Below are 17,832 nucleotides of genomic sequence, written 5' to 3' on the forward strand. Positions count from 1 at the left end.
TGTTCCTGATCCCTTCTGCCTATAAGTTTTTCATTTTGTATAGCTCCTTGGAGCTCCTTTCTATCAGGTGGATCGGATGCTGCCAGATTCATGAATCATTGAATGAGGTCAGTAAGGTCTTTAAAATTTATTCAGTTGAGTTTTTGTTTTTTAACAATGTTAACAAACTTCTGTTTGTTTTTCTGTTGTTAATCTGTCTTTTATTTCAGGCTGTCTCAACCAAGAACTTAGAAGGATAGAGGGGAAATTATTTTTTCTCTCCTACAATGGCTAAAAACCACAGGCTTGGGGTCAGATTTGCATCCAAATCCAGTTCTGCAAATAACCAGCTGAGTGACCTTGAGCCATTTGCTCAACTTACAGAAATAAGCAGTGCAGTCTGAATTTGAACCCATGCATATATGATCTCAGGGTCTGGGGTTCCTTACATCCAACAGGTTTGGATTGAAAGGATTTGTTGCTTTCTAGAATGTTCTCAGGCTTCTCTGCTCCATCTGGATGTCTGCCTGGCTTCAGCCACAGTTCTGACTTGGTAGTGTTCCTCTTGCAGCCCCATGTGTTCTGGAATCTAGGCTTTGGGACACTTTGTTTGCTTAGGCTCTCCTACCTGTCTCCATTTTTAATTTTGTCAGAGCCATGAATTAAGCAAGAACCAGATCCAATTTATTAATTCCTTTCCTATTCCATGATCGTGCCCAGAGGTTTGTAGGCACACACTGTAAATCATGAATAATAATAATAATAATAATAATAATAATAATAATAATAAAGAGCTGTCTGTTGAAAGCTGCCTTAGGGGACATCTGTCAGCTTGTCAGGGACCCCCAGAGAGCCAACTTCCTCTTTCCTCATTCCAGAATAAATCACAGGAAGAGGAGTCTGTAAGTAACAGGAACTTTGAGGCCAAGTGGAGAGAAATTCCCAGCCCCATCCATGTTCTTGGCTAGCCATGAAATCCTGATCCTTTTTTCCTACAAAAATAGTCAGTGTATATATTAATGTGCCAAGCACTTAGCACAGAAGACCAAATGCATCTTTACAATAGCCCTACTAAGTAAGTACTAAAATTATCCTCACTTTACACATAAGGACACTGAATACTCAGAAAGGATAAGTAATTCTAAGATGTACAATTTATAAACTGAGGAACTGGGATGTAAAACCAGAGACACATGATTCCAAACCTGTGCTCTTTTAGCCACACTAAGCTATCAGAAACTTCTAGATCCTTCTTGAAAGTCTTTTTTGAGCATTCCAGCAAAAATTCCCAAGCTGCGGCCCTGGTACAAAAGAGAATTAGGCCAGTGAAAATGTTGTTTAAAACACACATTGCCCTCCAACTAGCTCCCTTCTCTAGGAGATGGATGAAGATTTTTCATTCATTCAACAAACACTCCCCGGCTCCCACTCTGAGCCAGCCACTGGACTAAGTATTGACAATACAGCGGCAGACAAAGCCCAAGCCCCGACAAGCTCATGGTCTAGCAGAAAAGAAAGACAAAGAAACAAATACAGTAAGTATTTTGGAGTATTCTTAAGAATATAAGGGATACATTGAGAGGATTCGGGGGGAGATGAGTTCCTAAGCAAATACCCCATGTGACATCAGAGACGCTGCAGGGGAGGAATAGGCGTATGGCCCTGCCACTTCCCAGCTGAATGATCTCAAGCCCCAAACTAAACCTCTCTGAGCCTCAATTCCTTCATGTATAAAATGTGGATAATGCTTTTTGCAAGCCTGGAACAATTAAATGAGATAACACAGGCCATTTTTAACATCGCTTTTCTTCTATCACTCATCACTAAGTCCGTGCTGATTCTATCTCCTAAATGCTCCCTAATCTCATTTCTGTCTCTTCTGCCGTCATTTTGAATGAGGCACTGCCAGCTTTCACATGGACTGCGCTAGACTCCTTACTGGACCTCCTGAGCCTATTCTTTTCCTCTTTCTATCTGTTCTCCATCATGAAGCTAGAGTCATCTTTCCAAACCACAAATATGATTGTATTGACCACCACCATTCCCATCCTCCACCTGTTTAAGAACACTTAGTGGCTCCCCACAGGTCTCAGGAGAGACCATAATCCTCCACACAACCTCCATGGCCCTGGCAGGGTCTGGCCTCTGTCCTTCTCTGGTCTCCTTTTGCCCTAGGCACCCCCTCGCTCCCTGTACCCCAGCCTTGCCAGACATGCTTCCAAGCCATCACATCTACTAGGCTATCTTCTGACACAGGGTCCATGACCATGTTGTTTCCTCTGCCTAGACTGCTCTTCTCCCCTTCTGATCTCAGCCTGAATGTTCCTACCTCAGGGACACGCTCCCTGAAAGCTGTTCCCACCATGACATGTCTTTTTCCTGGACAGTGCTTAATTAAATGATCACTTAATATGTTTTTGTGCCCTTTGTGGGTCCCAGTTTGTCTCTTCCTCCAGACCATGAGCTGTTCGCATCTGGCTCTAGACCAGCAAGAGACCTGTTGGTTGGAGCTCACCACTAAATATCTAAAACTTACTATCTGACACAGACACCAAGCAGAGATATTCCAGAAAGATTCTTTGCATGCACTGATGCATGGGATTCACTAAGTTTATAAAAATGTGAGTTCCTTTTTCCTTGCTTATGGCTCCTTATGCATACAAATTTTAAAAATCTGCTTTTGTTTTGTGGTTGTTTTAATGCAATAAATGATTTATCTGAGTCCTTAACAGTGCAGACTCCTAGAATTGCCCCCCTTTACAAGAGATGGTCGGCAGAGGGCCCCAGAGGAGCAATTATTGAAGTCAGGTCAGTGAAAGGAGCAGCTGTTGGGAGACAGCAGACCTAGTCCTGGGTCAAGTCCATCCTTGAGCCACTCAGAGAGACCACCACCACCACAACCAGGTGGCATATGGCAGTGGGGGTCTGACTTGCCATGTCCAAATCCTTTGGATATGGCCTCAAGAAACATAGGAATCCATAGGGAAGGAGATCAGAGGCCCGTGTAGATTATTTTAACACAAATCCACCGCTTGCTCCTTAATTTGTCAGTTTTCACGATGAAAAATTTGTAATCAAGAGCTCACACCGTTGGGTTGAGTCATGCATGAGTGTTAGGGGAGATTTGCTTTCTTTGGGAGCCACTTTTCGCTTGCCAGTCGTAGTTTTATTTCCATTTTAATTTTCAGAGCATCTGCCCCCCAGCAACAGCCTGTGGTTTGGAATTCATGGCTCTGTTGTGTGTTTATGCACTATGCTTGCTTGTAATTGACAAATTTAAATTCTGGTCATATTTCATTTATTACACAGACCCGGGGAAAAATCCTCGGCAAAAACCTAATTACAGCGAAAGTGCCACAAGGTAATTGCTGGGAAAGAACTCCTGCAGCAGCGAGGCTGAATATTTCATCCACCCATAAAACGATTATGCTGACAAGAGTCTGAAAAATAATAAAATCTGTTTAATAAAAAAGAAGCAAAATATCAGTGTTTTTACACACAAAGTATTAAAACATCCTTCATTTTGGACAGATCCTAAGTCATTTGATTTTTATTCAAGCGATGATCCACGGCCCTGATGGTTCCTTCATCAGGGACCGGCGTTGCGTGATCCTTCCCGCGCAAAGCTGCTTGGAAGCTCCCAGGCCTGTTGTTGTTTCCTAGAACAGCCACGACTCTGCTTTTCATGGCCGTGTCGGATCTTTGGTCTGTGTTCCAGTATGAGAGAGCAGACAGAACTAAGGGGAAAGCTTAGTGTTTACGTTGCGGTGGTTCATCCACTTTCTGCTTCGCTCCCAGGGGGGCTGTCCCTCTTGCAGAGGGCTCAGAGGCCACAAAGGGGGACTTCTGCTGTCAGAGTGTTGCCGGGAGTCCAGCTGAGCAGCGGGTGCTAATGCGCAGCCTGGTTTCCCTGACTCTCAAGGATGCCGCTATAGCAGCAGGCCAATTCATTTACCCAGGCTGAACTGAACTGAACAAGGATTTATTGAGCACTTACTATATTCCAGGAGTGGGATTAGGCACAGGATACCATGATAAACAATAAAGGGTGATGGGGAACAAGATGTTCCTGCCCTTCCAGGAGGTATATATTAGTGAGGCAGACCCAAACAAAACCAACAAAAGTAAACAGAAACATAAATTTTAAAATTACAAATGATATCGAGTGTTCTATGGCAACAAGGGGCTGGGATAGAGAATGGGGTAACATTAGAGGATGGCCCCTCCGAACCCTAAAGCATGAAAAGGAGCCAGTATGGGAGGGCCGGAAGGAAACAGTTACAAAAGAGTTGTTGGCATGGACTGGGAGTGTTTGAGGAGTGTGGGGGAGAGAGACCGACCGGAGCTCAGGGTCAGCAGGTGGGTGCTTCTTCCCAGGGCTATAGGAAGCCACTGGAGGGCTTTAAGCTAGAGAATGGCACGATCTAATTTACATCTCAAAAAGCTCATTCTGTTGTAGTGTGTAGAGCCAGCGGATCATCATGTGCAAGAGCAGCAGTGGTAAAACCCACGAGAATGCTATTGCAAGCAGCACAGGTAGGGCTCGTGGTTTCCCACGGCAGGGGGCGGCTGCAGAGCTAGAAGTAGGCGGAGTTTTATTGCCAAAAATTACACATACAAATGCAAATGTTTGAGAAAAATCACATAACATCTCAGACCTTAGCACTAGATTTCCATCACGATGGCAAGGGAAACTGGAAGCCAACAAACAAAAAGCAGAGGAAACAGAAGAAATACAGACCTAAACTAGGAAGAACCTGAATCTGGAATGTCCATCCCCTCCCCCCGCCCCCATGAATCAGAGGACATGGTGAGTCTCCATGCTGCTGTGCTGGGGGGGGGCCTTCCCCCCGAAACACTTTCCTCTCTCAAAGGGAAATTAAATGGACTGATTTATGCTTGAAAATTACATGTATATATACATAATGTGTATATAAAAATATATATTTATATCTAATGTATATTAAATTATATATGTGTGTATTATATATGTGTATAATTCTGGCATCAGTGGCCAAAATAAATTTCAACCATGGTCATGCACATGGGATTTGTAGAAGATGCCCAGTGAAGCCAGTAAGTCACTCACTATTCCTCCACAGTATGGTTTGCAGTCGAACTAGGTTAAGATGGAAGGAGGAAGGATTAAGAATGCAGATTTAGGGACCCCCTACCTTAGATGTACTAAATCAAAGTCTTTGGGGTGAGCCTGGGAATCTGCATTTTCACGAGCTTCCTAAGTAACTGCACCGTAAGGCTTGAAAAGCTCTGCTTTACAGTGATTGATGTTGTGCCCACATTGAGAGATGCCCTGGAGAGTTTAAAATATAGAGAAGAGGATTGGGACTAAAGTCACAGCTGGGCCATATAAATAAACACAGAGGAATGAAATCACGCATGAATCTCACTTTACCCAGAGATCCTTGTTAACATTTGGGTGTATATTCTTCCAAACCTGCTTTTATGCATATATACATATTTTCATTTACAAAAGGTGAGTATACACTTATATTCTATTGTAATTGACTTCATGAATGTAATATAATTTTTTCATGAAGATACTCATTTTTCATTGCATGGCCAGCTGATGAAGGTGAGGTGTGGGGAGGTGAAGGTATTGCCTAGGGGGAGAAACATCTGATCAGGATCTATGTCTTTAATAAAGAGGGGAAGTATTGTTGGGGGATGCAGGGCTGACGTGATAGAATTGGAAACATATTTTATTTGGGGACAGAAAAGGTTTTCTCTGATTGGCGGATCTCTGGAAATAAACACAACTTGTATCATGAATATGCCTTGCTGGATAAAGGCATTTTCTAAAAAGCCAAGCACAAAGAGTTTTCAGACAAACGGGCATAGCAAGCAACTGTCAAAAACAGCACCATGCTGAATATTGTCAGCTTTTGTCCATTTGCTTCATTCTTGCATTATAGGAATGTTGAAGGAAGAAGAGGGCCAAATTCTGGCACAGTAAGTGTATGTATTTTATTATTTCGGGCATCAAGTTGGAAAACCTCAATATTCTCTCTTGGCTTCTGATACCTACTGAATCTACAAGCCTTCAGACTGTTTGCTTTTCTTTTTAGGGGTTGAAGTGTTTGGGGCATAGGGTTGCCAAATTTAGCAAATAAAAGTACAGGATTCCCAGTTAAATTTGACTTTTAGATAAACAAATAAGTTGTAAATATAAGTATGTACCACACAATATTCAGGAAATACTTATTTGTAAAGAAATTATTTGTTGTTTACTTAAAATTCAAATTTCACTGGTAATTCAAAATACACTCTGGGTAGTGTATTTTATCTGGCAGCTATCCTTGGGTACCTTCCTATTTCAGAGGAAAATGCTGATACAGACTGGAATTTCTTTTTTTCCTCAGCTTTATTGAGGTATAATTGACATATAGCATTACATTTAAGGTGTACAATGGGATGCTTTTATGTACATAACTATTGTGAAATGTTTACCATAACAAGGTTATCCATGACTTCACATAATAAGCATTTTATTATGTTGTTGCTTTTATGGTGAAAACATTAAAGGCTCCACTTTCATAGCAGCTTTCAAATACACAGTAGAATATTGTTAACAACAGTTACCATTTTGGATCCTTGGAATTTATTCATCTTGTAACTGAAAATCTGTCCCCTTTCCCCAACATCTTCACGTTTCCCCCACCCCCTAACCTCTGGCAAATGCCATTCTACAATCTGTTCCTAGGAGTTCAATGTTTTTAGATTCCACGTATAAGTCTCTGTCTGACATATTTCACTTAGCATAACGGCCTCAAGGTCCATCCCTGTTTCACAAATGGCAGGGTATCTTTCTTTCGTGTAATTCCTTCATTAGAAGTGAAAATACTTTAGTTACAGCGAGCAATGTGGATTTTTGTTAGTAACACCTTTCTATAGTTCAGGAGTGAGTTTCTTCTGGAGAAAAAGAAAATGATTTTGCCCAATGGAACATCTGCTGCTTGAAGAAGACAATGGGCAGGGAGCCCACATTTCACCTCAGACCACAGTGGCGAAAGTCACGTGCCTTCTCCCTTTCTTTCCGTGATTGGCTATGGGGAGAACATTGGTTGTTCTGACACGTGGAGATTACCTTGATCCATCAGATACAGGTCATGCTTCACGGGTAATGATCTAAGCATACACTTGTCACCACCTACATTTATATGCAAGAAGGTTGCACAAAGCCATATTCAGATTGGAGTTGGAGCTGCAACGGGAGCCAGTCCCCAGGCAGAGACCAGCACTTGGAATTGATGATGAGCAGGGAAACAACGGGAATGGGAACTTTGAGAGCAAGTGCAAGAAGTGAGATAATTTACTCAATTTGTTTTCCTGGAAACGAAGACTTTATGTCAAGAATTCGTAATAAAACTAACTGAGGCACTCACACCCGACTCCATAAAACGCTTAATCACCTTGTTGTTCTGTAACAACTTTTCTCTTTATGGGAGAATTTACCAGCTTTTTAATCTTCTTTATTTGATTAACATTAGAATCAACAACTGCAACCTGTATGGAGTTCCAGTAAAGCGTTGTAAACTTACTAAGGAAGATAGATTTTTTAGGGCCTCATCTATAACAGTCTCAAGCTTTAAGTAGCAGATCATGCTTTTAAAGTTTTATTTTCTCAGGAAAAGAAATAAGAATCTATAGTTACTTGGGGAGGAAAAACACTACAATAAGTAGTCATCGTTACTCTAAGACATTTTTTTTTTTTTTTAAAGATTTTATTTATTTATTTGACAGAGAGAGACACAGCGAGAGAGGGAACACAAGCAGGGGGAGGGGGAGAGGGAGAAGCAGGCTTCCCGCCGAGCAGGGAGCCCGATGCGGGGCTCGATCCCAGGACCCCAGGATCATGACCTGAGCCGAAGGCAGACGCGTAACGACTGAGCCACCCAGGCGCCCCTACTCTAAGACATTTTTATGAAGGAAAATACATTATTACAATCTATCTTTTTCTGAGTCCACATTTCTTTTTTCTTCTTATACCACTTATTTTAAAGAAACACAAAGTTGATTCTTCTTCTTCTTCTTTTTTTTAAAGGCTTAATGATGATCTTTTCTAAATTACAGCGTTTGAGTCTACTCATAAGAAGTAATCAGCATTCGGGATAGGGGGAAGTTCTATCAGAAATCCTGTAAGCAGAGTCCTAATCCACAGGTATCTGAGCTGAAGCAGGTCACGCAAACACTTCCTGAATCCTGTGAATGGGGTCAGTGGGTTTGGGATGATGGGGCCCCACAGACACCACATCCTACGAAGATGCAGCCCCCATCATCCCTGGATTTTCGGGATTCTCAGTCTCAATGCTATCTCAACCCACCTATGCTTTTCATCCTACTTCTCTTAAACACCTTATCTCCTTCTGCTATAATCTATGTGGCGTTTCCAAACACTCAATCTGGATGCAGGTTTGAGGTACAGTTTTCACTAGTTTGAATCAATACAAGGGGGAGACATCCAGTAAGATTTTTATTAAGCTGGTCTTACTCTGAAATTACTATAACCTTTCTTCTTTTTTCTTTCTTCCTTTCTTTTTGGATGTCAAATTATCTCTGCTTTTATAAAAACAGTGATGGCAGTTATTTTTGCTTTGTTAATATCCTTAATTTAGAAAATAAATGTTGCTCACCACATGTTGGTCACTTGCATGCTTGTATGTGCATTAGTACACCTGTGTTTAAGGTCAGTGATCTGCAAAATAAGTACATCTAACACTGCATCAGACAACATACTCCACAGTGTCAAACTGAAAGTGACTGAATATAAAATAAACAACAGACTATGTGCTCTCAGTTGTCAGGAAAAGACTGGTTTGAGAGCTGCTGGGTATTATAGGGGAGGCTTAGAGAAGGCAAAGACTTACTTAGTCTAAAGCCTTCCCGAGGGAAAGTCTTTGAGTCAGCCCCAGAGGTTGCAGTGCCAGAGATTCCTCTTGGAATCTAGCAAAGATAGCTTGAATCCCAGCTTCTCCACTGGCAAGAGACCAGTGTATATCTCCACTGGCCTGTACTCTTCACTCATCTATAAAAATTTATAGGAATGGTAATAACTAACATTTATTGGGCACATCATCTGCCAAGCCCCTTTGAGGCATTATCTCACTTAAACCTCAAAAGAATACTAGAAGACAGTTATTATTATCTTCACGTGATAGATGAGGACACTTAAACTCTAAATGATTAAACTGTTTACCAGCATCTCTCTAGCTAAACAAATGCTGGAGTAGGATTCAAACCTGAGCAGTTTCAGTCCAGGGTCTAGCCTTAATCGCACTCCTATACTGTGAAAATTAAATGCAGATAAGGGCTGGGAAGCACCTACCACAGTGCCTGGCACACTGGAAGCAAAAATGTCAGCGCCTTCTCCACCCTCCCTCTCTGCCCACAGGTCCGCGCCAGTCCCTTCCAGCTCAGCACCCAGCACTTTCTCGGCAGGGGCTGTGCCTGAGACTACAACTCCCAGGATGCAGCAGGCAGAGAAGCTGGCCAATCAGGATGCACAGTCCTCCTATTCACAGTCGGCTCCGCCCCACCTGCTGTCAGAGCTTTGGTGACGGTTGGCCAGGTGGGTCCTCACGGGGTTGGTTTGTGGGCCAGCCAAGGGTACTGGGTTTTCAATAAATCCTAATCCGGTTTGGGGGCAAGGCGAAGGCTGTTGAAATGTCCAGGCTGCCTCAGACTCCACCGTCAGCCTCCAAATGGGCGGGCCCCCAAGGGCCCGGGGCTCCTCACAGGCATCCGTGGGTTCCAGAAGGGGCCGGTGGTTGTCCCAAGGCCAGGGTCACGCGGAGTGCGTTTTGCATCGTCCTGATCCGGTTTGGGAGCAGGAGGGCTGTGGAAACCTCGAGGGTATCTTCAGTCCCCAAGTGGCGGTTGGGCGGGCCAGCGGCACCTTGGGGCTCCTCACTGGTGTAGGTTGGGATGAGAGGGAGGGGTTGGCCGTTAGAACCACAGCTGTGGGGATGATCCTCGCTTCTCAGGACGAGGGCCTGGACCCTGCCTCCCGGCCTTCTGGCTGGAGGTCAGTGCCTTAGTTGCATTAGTGCCTTCTGTCTACGGTATCGCGGCCTCTGATTCCACTAGTCCCTCTGTCCCCAGAGCCCGCTCACCACTTCTCACCTCTGGGGAATGCCCTTTGACCGGCCTCTCCTTTCTCTCTGAGCGATGGCCTACCTGAGATCTCCACGGAAGGCTTGACACACCTCTGACCTCTCTCCAGTCCAGTGGGGTCCAGCCCCGGCTCTGCCTTCCGACCCCACCCGTGCAAGGGCACACTCGAGGGTGCTGGATAACCAGACCCGGGATGGGAGGGTCAACTTTCTCGGACATTTCTCTATCCATGTAGTTTCTACTTCTCTCTAGGTTTTTTAATTTTAATTTTTTTTTTTTACAACCATTCCTCATTTTTAAAGCTCTTTAATTACACTTTCTCCACCCTCTTTATTTTAATCAGCTTTTCTTCCCCCCGATCCCAAACACAAATCTTTTGATTTGTTATACCCAACCAAGTAAGATAGCTACCATTCCCTTTATGGCTTCTAGGGTATTGTAGATGGATGCAAAATATATTTTATTCATTGGAAAACGAAATTTTTATACCTTTGTAGTGGCTCTAAAGTGAGTGAAGTAGGATAAATTCCTCGACTCAGGAGAAAGCAGAGACAAGAAATTGACTTAACGGTTAGTTTATTTTCATTATTTTGGACAAGCAGCCTGACCCATAACTGCCTGCCTTTCACACTGCTGGAGTGGTGTATGCTAATTGTGGTTTATTTTTTCAAGTCATTTTGAGAGATTTGAATGGCTAAGATTAGTTTCTAGTGAACCACCTGTTTATGTATTTGTACCTGGCACAGTTGGTTAAAAAAATAGGTACTGTACATATAACATGGTAACCTGTTGATTTACACATTTTAGTTAACCAGAATTTTTAAAAAGTGTATTGCCCTAATTCCCAAAGCTAAAATAAAAGTGGTCCTTTTGCCATCTTCTTAGTTTATGAAGTATAATTGAATCTTACTTTGAGTTTTACTATGAACTTAGAGTTTTAATGTGGACCCTGTCATTCAAGAATCAATTAGAAGAATACACTGTCTTACATAAACAAAAATAGAGAAACTTTTATACGACTATTCAATTATAAGGTAGTTTGTAAGTGCTGAGGCTTTCTGAAAAGGGGACCTCTGCATTTCCATTGTAAGGGCCCCATCTTGTTATCTGGTTTCATTAAAGAAGAATTCTAGTTGGAGGTGTCTTCAGTTGGAAAATATGAACAAGTTGATGCCTTACTATACTAGAATTTTAACCGTTATGTTGACTATCATTTCAGAATTATTTCAGTTCTGAAATAACAGATTTTCCTTTTAGAAATACCAAAGCTTTAAGTATTTTCAAAGTGCACGTAAATGCTTCTAATTTATACATTTTGTTTCTCTTTTAAAATCAGATGTTTAAGAATAATGTTCCTGACCATGAGCTAAATGTGGAAGCCATAATTAAAAACATTAACACAATTTCTTCAGAGTTGAAGAAGATGAAAGGTAAGTATGGAATCCCCGAATTAAAATGTATGCCATAGTTATAAAACAAACAATAGAGCCAAATTGTGCTTCTGCGGGATGTAACTGAATTTGCCTACTAATTAGGATTTCTCTACTTCTTAAGAAATGTTGACATTGTAATATGAACTAGATTCTAAAGATGAATTATGTTTGAAAATTTTCCTGGGAGTTAGCAGACTTGAATTCCCATCCCTGACACTAACAAGCTTATGATGTTGTCTAACTAACCTCTTTAAATTTATTTACTTTCCTTCCTTCCCTTCAATAAACTATTGCACGATGATGTCACGTTCTGCAAAATTCAGTGTCTCTATCCATTAATCTTTACCAAGCCCCTAAGGTTCCTTCCAAATTAAAATTATAAGTTTGTTTGATTCTGTGAGTTCAGGGTTCTTCATTTTAAACAGATTCATAGAGTAGGATTAGACCGTACAGTTCATGACGTTTAGTCACTCACCTCATGGACATTCTGTTATTTTATCCCAGACATGTAACATTTCCGTGATTGAATATTTCTAGGGACAATTTATCCCTGACCAAAATTTCCTCTGTTGGAGAACTCCCTCTCTCACCAGTCAGCCTCTTCCTTTTTAGATGGTTCCTCCTTATGGACTGGCTGAAATCCATTCTCGTCTTCCTTTCACACACTTGTCCTATTTCTAAACATGAAACTACACTGACTATGTAGTTACTCTTCTTATGACAGCTCTTGGATATTTAAAGATAACCTCTCTGTCAGTTACAAGGAATTCAGCTATAAAAGTCACAAAATATCGACTTAATGTGGCTTATACAACAAGGAAGTAAGAGATCCAAGGTAGGGCAGTCGCAGAGTTAATTCAGAATTTTAAAGGCTTCTGACCATACCAGGTTCTTCCCATTTATCTCCTCTGTTATGTTCGCTCTGTTTATCATTCAGTCATTACCTGCAGGTGTGGCCATCGACAGACTGCAAAAGCCTTTCCTCAGTCCCTCCAGCACAGTTTCCCTTTCCTTTCATGGCCACATTTGCATCGAATGCATATGCCTACATCAGCTGCTGTTAAGGGGGATGGGACGGCCAAGACCAGTTTGGGCCAGTCAGGACTTACTGCTGGAGCTGGGGAAAGGATCACCTCAGATGGAATCACGTTGTACCACCAAAAACAAGAGGGAAGTGCTTGTTAGTTAGGCACCAGATAGTGGGTGCCACATTTCCCAGATTTTGATATTCGAACCCTGCTGTCTCAAGAGATGTTAATAAGTGGTGTGCAGTAAGAACAGAGTCCACATTATTAGGGTCAAATAAATTTGGGAAGCGCTTTATGCTGTATATTTCTCTCAAAAATTCACAGTACATATTAACAAAGGCTCTGAGGAATCTGATGTAAAGAAATCTCGTTATCTTTGCTTAATTCATCACCCCTCAAAACCAAACTCAACGATACAGTTAAGGATTTCCTTTCTAAAATGTGAATCTCCTGAAAACTCTCATTCGTTCACTATTGCCCCAGAATAAAGTCCAACAAACCTCCTAGAATGGACTATAAGACCTCTTGAGATCAGGCCCCTGCCTACCTCTCCAGTATCTTATCATTCTTTTATCCCTGCACATTCTGTGCTTCAGCCATACCGAACCATTTGCTGAGCTACATATTTGCTCTTCATTCGTATCTGTACCTTAATAACACATGCATCTTCTGAAATGCCCACTGCTGCACCCCCACCTCCACCCAGCCAGGTTAACTGCTACTTAGTAGTCAAGGTTACTTACACTGGCAAAATTTTTTTAAGCAAGCATGTTATCTCTTCTACCTTTTCATATCATCTATCACACTGTGTTGTAATTGCATGTTTACTTACTTTTCCTATCCCTGCTCAACTGTAAGCCCCTTAAGGGTCTTCCAGGCACTTAACATAGCACCTTGATATAATAGGTTCTTGGAAATGTTTATTAAATGAATAATTGGTGTCTGGATACTTGTGTTCATTTAAAACAGAGAAGCTTTAGATTTTTCTCCAACTTGATTAACTGTTCTAACTTGGGGATTATTCTTTCGTGAAGTAAAATAGAAATGTGATGAATGTGTTCCTGAGAAGCTGTGGGGTAAGTCAGGCAGTTAGGCTATAGGGGCTTGTAGAGCTGGAGTCAGAGGGCAGACTTCTGGTAAACATGGAAGATTAAATGAACAGCACTCCTTTTAGCCACACTTCCTTTGCTCAATAATAATGTCAATAGCTGACACATAGTATTTACCATAATCCAGATGCTCTTCCAAGAGCTCTGTATAAATGGACTCAATTGTCATTACAACCTTGTGAGGAAGAAAATACTACCACTGGCATTTACAAATAGAGAAACAGACATAGAGAGGTTAACTACTCTTCCTAGATCACACAACTAGTCACAAAGAAACCTGAGATTTAAATTTAAAGTGATTTTAGAGAGACAAAAATGCACAAGGTAAAGAGCTCTCAAAAAAAGGTAACAGTGAAACAGAAAGCAAATGGAAGCAAACAGAAAAGTCTGAACCCTAAAGTCCAAAAATCTGATCTGTGAGCTGGCTGGGTAGAGCCAATGAAGACTCAGCATATGGTGGCACCAGAATCCTCAGGACGTGGGGGTAAAGGTGGGGTTAAGAACAGGAAGGCTGGTTAAATGTTTAAGAAGTTGTAGACCCTAGAGAGATGGATGGATGGATGGATGGATAGATAGATAGATAGATAGATAGATAGATAGATAGATAGATAGATAGATAGATATTAAAAAGGGGCACCTGGGTGGCTCAGTCAATTAAACATCTGATTCTTGATTTCAGCTCAGGTCATGATCTCAGGGTCATGAGATGGAGCCCTGCGTGAGGCTCTGCGCTAGGCATGGAGCCTGCTTGAGACTCTCTCTCTCTCTCTTTTTTTTAATTTAAAAAACTTTTACTCTCCTTCTGTGCCTCCTCCACCTCTCTCTCTCTCTCTCTCTCTCTCTCTCTGAAGAAGAAGAAGAAGAAGAAGAAGAAGAAGAAGAAGAAGAAGAAGAAGAAGAAGTTGTTGTAGACCCCTAAGTTCTCTTCCCCTCTCTGAACTAGGCAACTGTTCCTTTTCTATGACAGAAGAGTTGAGTTTATTCCCTGACAGGATCTCTGGCCTGGAGCCATTAGCCACAAGTTGAGGCAAAGAGTACTGTACTGAAAACAAAGATATTAAGACAAAGTTTACATACTGAATTACAAGACTCCCAGCTTTCTCTTCCCACTTGGCTACAAAACATTGGCAGCCAGATTTACACCCTCAAGCAGATTTTTCTTTCAGGAATCTGACTAGCCTAAGAGAAAAAAATCTAAAGACACTGAGAGCAGAGATTTCCCCCAACAAAATACCCAGCCAGCTCACCCCCCAGGACAGGCTACCATAGGCACAGAGTTTCCAGTTGTCTTTACTGCCATGGTCTTAAATGTAAGCAGATAGCTCTGGAGCAATAGATATTTGATGAAACATCTAATATGAAAAGCAGAGACAAAGTCAATACATGGATTCCATCAATGAGGAAGAAACAGAAATCATGAATTAAGATGAAAACTCCCAAGAAACTATCAACAGCTGAGGAGAAGTAAAAGAAGATGCTATGACCATGAAACAGGAACATGATCCTATAAAAAAATTTTAGAGAAGGGAATTCTTGGAAATTAAGTGAGACAATAGAAATAACCTCTGTGGAAGGGTTTAAGGATAAAAGGAGAATCCCCTAGAGGGAAAAAAAATAGAGGTGGAAAGTTTTAGGGAGAAAAAAATTATAAGATCAGTCAAGGAAGTTCAACATTCAGTAAACAGGAGTGTTATAAAAAAAAGAACGCAGACACTGCACAGGGAGGAATTCATTAAAGAACTAATCTGAGAAAAATTTAAAGAGCTGAAGGAGAGCAGTTTCTATAATGAAAGAGGCCAACATGGTGGTTGAAAGTAGACCCCCAAGTACAATACTGTGAAATTTTGTTCTGGAAGAACAAAAAATCCTTGAAGTTTCTAAAGAGAAACAATGTTTAAGGATTAGAATCATGAAAATTCTCAAAGCTACACTGGAAACTAGAAGACAGTGTAGCAAGGCCTTGGAAATCTGAAGAAACATGATTTCTAACCTATATTTCTATAGTCAATCTATTAAAGCATTGGTATAAAGAGAGAAATTTTCAGACATAAAATTTTTCCCCCTTCAGAAACTTACTGATTACTGAGGTCATATTCCACCAAACAAGGTAGCAGACCAAAAGAGAAAGAAATGAGATTCTGGGAAAAGGATACTCCACACAAGGGAGGGAGGAAAGAAGTCCCTAGGATAATGGTGAAGGGAGTTTCCAGATGTGTGCTGTACTGCAGTTCTAGAGAGCAAGCAGTCCAGACTAGAGTAGATCATGAGGCTCTAGGAGAGGAGAGACTTTCAACAATCAGATAGCTAAGGCATCTGACTATATACTTGAAGGAGATCGGCCCAACTGGGGAAGATTTGGGATATATTTATGATAATTAAGCAGTGAAGACAAGAAAATTACTAACTGATTGGGTGGCACCATGCAGGAAGGGAAATGTACTGCAAGGCTCAGCTGTGGAGAATATTTATATAATCAAAACGTTTTAACCTTTAAATATTGAGCTAACAAAAATTGTACACCTGGGTGGCTCAGTCGTTAAGCATCTGCCTTCGGCTCAGGTCATGATCCCAGGGTCCTGGGATCGAACCCCGCATCGGGCTCCCTGCTCGGTGGGAAGCCTGCTTCTCCCTCTCCCACTCCCCCTGCTTGTGTTCCTGCTCTCGCTATCTCTCTCTCTGTCAAATAAACAAATAAAATCTTTTAAAAAAATAAAAATAAAAAAATACTGTACTCTTAAGTGCACTCTGGGGGAGTGGGGGGTGAGTGAAAAGAACTATATCATAATCTTCTGTAGTCAGAAGCACATAGATAATACCTACAGTTGAAAAAATAAAATATGAATGTCATTTAGAGATATGGAGGTAAATACCTGCCCCCCAAACAAAACCAAAAGACACCAAACACAGACACACACAAAACAACAAAAGCAACAAAAACAATATGAGCAAGAAAAAAAAGTTAAAAGTGGTTGCCTCTTGGAGATAGGAACTGCTAATATTTGTAACATGCTTTATAGACCTATTTGATTCTCTATACATAACATATAACACAAAAATAGTAACTTTACAAAAAGCATAAATCAAATTTGTATAAATCAAGTTGCAGTTTAGTAAGATAGTGGAGCCTTCTAGTTAGTTTTTATGCCATGCTTATTTTATAGTATATAAATTTGACTTTAAGTCAAAATGGGGCACACTTAATTGTGGTCTGATCAATAATCACTTAGGAGAAAACTAAGAATTAGAAATAGCTACTAAAAGTAATAATAGGGACACCTGGCTGGCTCGGTTGGTAGACTGTGCAATTCTTGAAGTCAGGGTTGTGGGTTCGAGGCCCACACTGAGTATAGAGATTATGTAAATATAAAATCTTTTTTGTGTCAAAGATTTTATTTATTTTAGAGAGAGATAGAGTTCGAGCGGGGCGAAGGGAAGAGGGAGAGGGAGAGAGAGAATCTCAAGCAGACTCCGAGCTGAAACCAGAGGCTGACACGGGGCTCCATCTCAGGACCCTGAGATCTTGAGCTGAAATCAGGAGTCAGACACTCAACTGAGAGCCACCCAGGCACCCCCCCAAAATAAAATCTTTAAAAAAAAAAGTAATAATAGTTGTCTATGACATATGTGCTCCAAGACAGTATCTTCTATTATTTTGTTTTACACAGAACTCTCCCAGTTGCTGCTTTGTGACCTTACTTTACATTTTAATCATCCTGTGAAGACAGATGACTTACAGGAACCAGAAGGGAAAACCCCCCTCTTTGAAGAATCTAAAATATCAGATGTATCCTTTGCTTCTACCAGTTTTTCTATCTGATTTCTTTTTGTTTGTTGTGAATTTGTAACTGTATTTATTGTAGAATTAACATGTATCTGGGAGAATTGAGTCTACTAATATATTTAATATGATAAAAAACAAAATAAAAATATGATGAGTTGTAAATAATTATTTAATATTCTGTTTTATTGTTTTAATGTTTCGAAGAATGGCTAATTCATTTCACTAGTGGCAAGAATATGATATAGGAAATTGGCCATGGGGCATTGCTTATCCTTTACTTTATGCTTGAATTTGGCTCAGATTGAAAGAGAGTTAACCAAATTAGAAGTGGATGGTATGAATTTGTATTAATCAGATCTCTCCTGGTAACA

The 17,832-nt window shown here is 41.1% G+C and overlaps 1 protein-coding gene across 1 annotated transcript; it reads left to right on the forward strand.

Moving 5' to 3' along the window:
- The first annotated feature begins 5,874 nt into the window (after nt 1-5,874).
- On the forward strand, nt 5,875-17,626 carry LOC118527595 (putative uncharacterized protein C5orf58). The gene is made up of 5 exons (XM_078066858.1): nt 5,875-5,949; nt 9,389-9,565; nt 10,608-10,680; nt 11,447-11,540; nt 17,346-17,626. The coding sequence occupies exons 4-5, from the start codon at nt 11,447-11,449 to the stop codon at nt 17,495-17,497; spliced, it is 246 nt and encodes an 81-aa protein (XP_077922984.1). The 5' UTR covers nt 5,875-5,949; nt 9,389-9,565; nt 10,608-10,680; the 3' UTR covers nt 17,498-17,626.
- Nucleotides 17,627-17,832: the final 206 nt, after the last annotated feature.

The sequence above is a fragment of the Halichoerus grypus genome, chromosome 2 (genome assembly GCF_964656455.1).
Source record: "Halichoerus grypus chromosome 2, mHalGry1.hap1.1, whole genome shotgun sequence".
NCBI classification, from domain to species: Eukaryota; Metazoa; Chordata; class Mammalia; order Carnivora; family Phocidae; genus Halichoerus; species Halichoerus grypus.

Excerpts from the sequence above, each read along its gene's own strand:
- LOC118527595 (XM_078066858.1), top strand. The coding sequence starts at position 11,447 with ATGTTTAAGAATAATGTTCCTGACCATGAGCTAAATGTGGAAGCCATA. Across the intron at positions 11,541-17,345 it reads AGAGTTGAAGAAGATGAAAG|AACTCTCCCAGTTGCTGCTT; the intron begins GTAAGTATGGAA and ends TGTTTTACACAG.